At 36.4% G+C, this 6,078-nt stretch overlaps 1 protein-coding gene across 15 annotated transcripts in view; it reads left to right on the forward strand.

The window, feature by feature from the left end:
* The window catches only part of GREB1L (GREB1 like retinoic acid receptor coactivator), a 183,866-nt gene extending 179,742 nt beyond the window's left edge, over nt 1-4,124 (forward strand). For 8 of the 15 annotated variants that reach the window (XM_088130743.1, XM_025165072.2, XM_088130740.1 and 5 more), the window contains one exon: nt 350-3,692. In XM_088130743.1, coding sequence (XP_087986869.1) covers nt 350-513 — 164 coding nt within the window. In that variant the 3' untranslated portion in view covers nt 514-3,692. Of the gene's footprint in view, nt 1-349 lie in introns of all 15 variants that reach the window. The other 7 variants (XM_025165066.2, XM_025165070.2, XM_025165068.2 and 4 more) reach the window with 1 other exon arrangement.
* Nucleotides 4,125-6,078: the final 1,954 nt, after the last annotated feature.

A 6,078-nucleotide genomic window follows, 5' to 3' on the forward strand; every position in this document is an offset into this window, starting at 1 on the left:
CCCTAAATATTACTATATTAAATAAATATAGTAGTTGGGTTCATATGACACTTCAAGCCAGAAACGTCGGGGGGGGGACCGACAGCTTAGCATCTGGTGTGATCTCAGTCATAATTGGAAGAAATTCATGTTGTCTCCTGTGATCTATCCATTTGGCAGAAAAAGGGCAAAATATTTAATAGCAGTAACAGAATTCTATTAACCCTTAATATTACTTTATATTTTTAGCATTTGCACATGTGTGTGATAATGTTTCCAAGCAATAGAGAGCAATCTCAGAATGTAAGTGCTGGGGAAATTGAACCGTGGTATAAACCGTCTGTTATTTAATTTAATCTTTTAACTTCAGGTGCAACACTGTGTGTCATATGCCAAGACAGGAGTTCCTTGCGTCAAACCATTGTCCGTTTAGAGCTGGAAGATGAATGGCAGTTCCGTCTGAGAGATGAATTCCAAACTGCTAACAGCTCTGATGACAAGCCACTCTATTTTCTGACTGGGCGCCATGTATAAGCTTGAGTCAACGGCACAGGACACAGGAGAACCTGATGAGCCAAATTGTGTCTTTTTCCTTATTTCAGTTAAAGTACAATCACTATGGAGCAAAGTGCAACCCAAGTTCAGTCATTACTTTAAGGATTTCTCCAAATTCAGGCCCACTTTTAGACATGTTCTCTCTTATTTTATGATTGAAAGAGCATTGATTTCAAATTAATTCCTTGTGGGTCACTGATATAGAAGATAATATACCCACTGTGACTAAGATATGGAGAAATCTTTTGAAGGGGAGGGGGGATGAAATTACTTTTGGCATCTGTCAGCTTGAGTTACATGAGGCTCATACTAAGCAAGTGGAATTATGTGAAGATAATGTACTGAGGAATGCTGTCCATTTCTCTTCATATCTGTACTTTTGGTACAGTGTATCTCAGGGGTTTGAAACTACAAAACACAGATATTTGTGTTTGAAAGAGTAATCTTTATTCACTTTCTGTGCAGTGTTAGGTTAAGGTTTGTAATTTTTATGTACTGAAACTGTTTTGGCAAAGTTTCCACAAAAGTTAAAACGTTTACTACAGAAGCCTGAACAAATCAGTGAATGTATGGCAGGCATTTGTATAAAGATGCAGGTTTGGGGTATCCATTATTGATTTAAATCCAGAGATCCTTTGCGAGGAGAGAAATTGTGTAGGTGATCACTTTTTTCCTTCAACAGTACATATGGAACTGGATCCCAAAAGAAAGGCTGCGTACAAACCTGTTTTTTGCACACAGATCATCACTGACTATGGTTTGAAAAGTATCTGCTCAGCCAGCCTAAATAGATAGCTTTTGCATATTGTTTCCTCAGTATATTTAAGGTCCACCACTGATTTCTGTCCTCAATGTTATGGGATATTGTTTTGAAGTGGCTAAGTAACCTCGTTTCCTATATAGCTGAAATTCCTGGCATTATTTTTGCAATGGATGCCTCCCTGCCTCAGCTGTCTTGAGTGCTGGGAATAGAAAATGTTGGTTTTGTGCTTTTATGAAGAGCATTTACTATTCTAAGAAGAGACTGACCACAGAACAGGAATAATGGGGCTTAGTACTTCATTATGTAATTGAATTATAAAAGCTTGTAAGTCCTTTAGGAATCACTTTCCCCTGAACTGGGACCAGCAACAGACACCATGCTTTACAGAAGTCTAAAACACACCTGGAAAAGTTGGCCAGTTTATTTTAGATCTGTAGGGCTTGAAGCAGTTGAACACTGGCCCTGCAGGGCTCGTAAAGCTCTGTTTCCCAACTTCCCTGTGTGAGCACATGGAGGCACCATAACAGGGCAGTATTCCTGTCTGGATCTGGCACCTTGGTGCCATGCTTTTGCTCCAGAGCTCAAGTAATTTTACATGGCACAAAGTTGGGGATATGGGAGGTAGGTCCAGAGCATCTCCTGCTGCAATGCCTCTTGCACTGCTTGCACATGTGTGTATTTTGGTGGGGAATGGGAGAACTGGAGCTTTCTTGAGCTTAGCACAACTCCTTCATATGCAAATACCGTGTATGTGCTTGACTGGATCAAGCCCTGTGCTTTTTGTTTGAATTAGAGAGAAAGAGATGTATTAAATTTTAAATAGGCATTAAGTTGTTTGAAAGTGAAGTTCTTTGCACCAGCACTTTGTGCTGTGAAATATGCTGAGTGTTTAAATGAGTCTAGTACAATCAGTCTTCATACTGCAGTTAACAATAGACAGAATTCCCCTTATTTCCTGCTCATTAGTCAGTTTTCAGTTTCTCTTACTGTTATCTTTTACTATAGTTCTTCCTTCAGACACATTCTTACATTTCTTGCACAGATATTTAAAGTTGTGCAGCCTATTTCATAAGATGGTGAACACAGATAGTAATTTGGTCCGGTCCGTTTAAATACAAATGGTGATACCTGCAATTCTCAATTAAGCACCTGCCCAAACTGCATTTAGAACAAAGTGTTAATCATGCAACTTTTTTACCTTGTGAAAGAGCTGTTTACAAATAATGAAAAGCATAATATATTGAAGTTGAAAGGAAAGTAATGGTTTTCAAACCTATTGTTTTTATTGTACTTTTACATAAATGTAGCATATTTCAAATGAACAATTGTTTACTTTAGTGTAGATTATTCTTTTTTTGGTACCCTTATAAAATCTGCCTTATACTTTAATAAATACCTTTACATTTTTGGAGTAGAAATTTACATAAAAGCTACAAGTATGGGATTTCAGATAACCTAGGTTTTATTCTAGTTATATGGGGCTGAACATAATTTGTAAATGTTTCCAAAGAGTTGCCATTTTATTGCAAATTTTGCAGATTGAAAGCTTTTAAAATCTTCTTTATATATTTGAAGTTTGCACTATGTTCTTAAAATTCCAGGTGCTTTGACCCTTGATAAAGAGGTATAAAAATATAGGCTGAGAATTTAGGGATAAAGGGTCTTTTCACACAATCGGGCTTTGGGGCCATATTTGAGGGAGAATATAATATCTGAGCAAACACTATGCTTTATACCTAAAAAAATGTATTTCCTGGATAGCACATTCCTATTTTATTTGATGCACCACATAGTTTTTAATACTGTTGAGTTGTAATCATAGCACAAAATGTTTAACTCACATGCTATCCAAATCAAGCAGTTTTTATTTAGAATTTACTAGTGCACTCCCTGTTGAACAAATTGTGCAGGAATATGTGTTTATCACTGATGTATAAAAACTCCACTCTCCCTTATTACTAAGCAATGTTTTGTGTGATTGTGTGGAAAGATCCTAAAAGGTATTTTCTAAATTGGACAAGAACAATTGGTAGTTCAACATAGCATCACTAAAGCAAAGGAAGAAGAGTTTTGGTTGAATATTCTTTGAAACCTCTTTAATAAATGTCTTCACAAACTCAACGTTAAGGTTCATGTAGTACAGTGAAATAAGTTCTGGATGTGATAAATGGGACAGGAGATCAGAGCAAGATACCAGATGTTACCATGTTGTTATTTCATTTACAAGCCTTGCAGCAAGGTAGATGACATGAATGTATTAAAAGGCCAGCATTATTTTACCTGTGAGCTTGTTAAATACAAGTAATTGACAAGTCCCAGGTTATACTGAATGTAATCTGTAATTTTTTAAAAATGACTCAGATATTTCTGTAATTTGTACAGTTGCTTTGTGTGATCTCTAAAAAAGAGGGTAAATGTTGCTCTCTTAGGACTGCTTCACACTTGACCAGTTTCCTAGCCAGATAAAATTTTTAAGGAATAAAGCACGTAATCCGTAAATCAACGACGTGATAATGACGTAGATGCCAGATTTGTTATGCAAAGTTGGTTGCAGCTTCCCAGAGCATGTATATATATTTTGAAACAAACATTTGGCTTGTTTGTCTATCAACAATTCCTTATTTGTCTTCTTGTTTCCTACATAGAGCTACCCACTCTATAGGAAGTTCTTCAGATTTGAAGCAGTCCTTGGTGTAAAACTTTTAACCAAAACACGGTGAATTTAGCTTCACTAATCAGTCTACCTCACATTTATTTTAACTGAAGTTGTCTGCAGTTGTGTCTATAGTATGTTTATAATGTTCTTTCATTAAATTCAGTAATGTTATTACCTTGAAGTGTTGGTCTTAATATAGTCTAAACTGTCTGTGGGTCCACTTAGATGAAATAACAGTACTTTTAAGCTTTTTTTTCCCATTATACAACCAATCTTTTAGTTTTGTTTTGCTTTGCTTGTTCTTCTAATTTTGTTAAAGGTAAGTGATGTAGGTTTTTTAGTTTAGAATTAGAAAAAATGTTCCACAATTGTTCTGAGTAATTAAACTTTCAGAATACAATAGTGTTTAAATCAGTGTTTTTCAAACTCAACAACTTTAAGATATGTGGACCAACTCCAAGCATGGTGGCTGGGTAATTCTGGGAGTTGAAGTCCACACACCTTAGAGTTGTCACAGTTGAGAAACACTGGTATAAATTATGCTGTTTGTATTGCTTCAGGTAAACGTATGCTATTTTATCATCTGTCCATTTCAAAAGCCTGGCTATACTGTGAAGGTATAAATCCATATAGGCAGGAGCCAGTGTATAAACATTAACTTTACTTTGCAGTGGCACATGTGCTCAAATATGACCAAGAAGTTGCCATTTTGGTATGTCCCCAAGATGCCCCTTGGCTGATTGACAGATAGGCATTGCTTGGGATTAGGGCTAAGTGGTCCCTCAGGGTACACATTGGTGACATTGAGCTTCCAACAACCAGTGTGATTATTGTTCACATTGTGCATGGGGGAACTAACTTCTAATCCTGACTGTTATTTAATACTAACTAGATAAAGCATGTTAGAGCCTTTACTGTAGCTCATTTAAATCCCTTATAGATGCTACTGGAGAGCAAATATTTAACATTCCCACTGTTGATGACGTATGTTTGCGTAGACCGATTCAATGGATCACTTTATAGGGAGTCTCACTCAATCCACGTAATACCCTTATTAGTCTAAATATAGAGCAGGGCAGAGATATTTTTCTACTGTTGAACTAGGTGTAGTTTTGTTGTCAGATTCTGCACAGTGGTTAATGAATGCCAGCTGTGTCTAGTTTAAATTAATTTATTAGGTTTACACTATGTTGATCTCTGAGAATTTTTATTTTGACTAGTCACTGATACAATAAACTTACTATTACTCCGAAAGCCTATATATAAACTAATAATTGAACTTGTACTAGTTGATCATTAATCCAAGGTGACTGTAGATGCTTAAATTAGTTCTCATTGTCAGGAAGCAATACTGTGATGTTAAGGAGAAAGGCAATGCAAAGCATTCAAGAGGAGTTTTATCACACACAGCAGAACAAAGCATCTCTCTATTAAAAACCTATTGTCTTTTTCAAGGCTCACATGATGCTTCATAAATTGCAAAGATAGCCACAGCAGCTTCTAAAGAGCCACACAAGCCTTGCAAAATACATGTCTGTTTTTGGAGAGAAGTGAGAACAATTTGGAGAGAAGTCCTTTGTTTCCGCACAGTATCACTTCTGAATATTTGGCTTGGTTTTATGGAAGCATATATTGTATTTCTTAATACATTAAAACTGACTTCATCTGTAGTGAGATCAACACACAAACAGTGGCTCACCAGTGTGAGAATGGGCTGCCATAATTTCCCTGGTTTACATGTTCCCTTCTTAGTGCAGAAGGGACAAAAATGTCCTTAAGATTCAGAAAGTGGTGAGGAAACTCTCTTCCGGTTGAAGCAAGGCAAGAAGAGCTCATGAACTGAAGGCTACATTGTCCAAACCTTAGTTAGGATCAATAGGCCTACCTCAATATAGAGAGACTTTTGTTTTACCACCTTTGGGAAATATGAATGAATTATAAGTGTCACCGAGGTTTAAGTCCTAGAACTAGCATTAGGGATAGCCATTGGGGACTACATCCCTACATTATAACTGCAGTTCTATAAAATGACAGGGATTCATTTTTTTAAAAAAAGTTAAATAGAAGAAAAAGTTTTAAGAAATCTCTGGTTGGAGCACTCCTTTTGCAGACACTATGAAATGTT

The sequence above is a fragment of the Python bivittatus genome, unplaced genomic scaffold, assembly GCF_059951505.1.
Source record: "Python bivittatus isolate LINGU-HERP-01145 unplaced genomic scaffold, Pbiv_v1 ctg000840_np1212, whole genome shotgun sequence".
In the NCBI taxonomy this organism is placed as follows: domain Eukaryota; kingdom Metazoa; phylum Chordata; class Lepidosauria; order Squamata; family Pythonidae; genus Python; species Python bivittatus.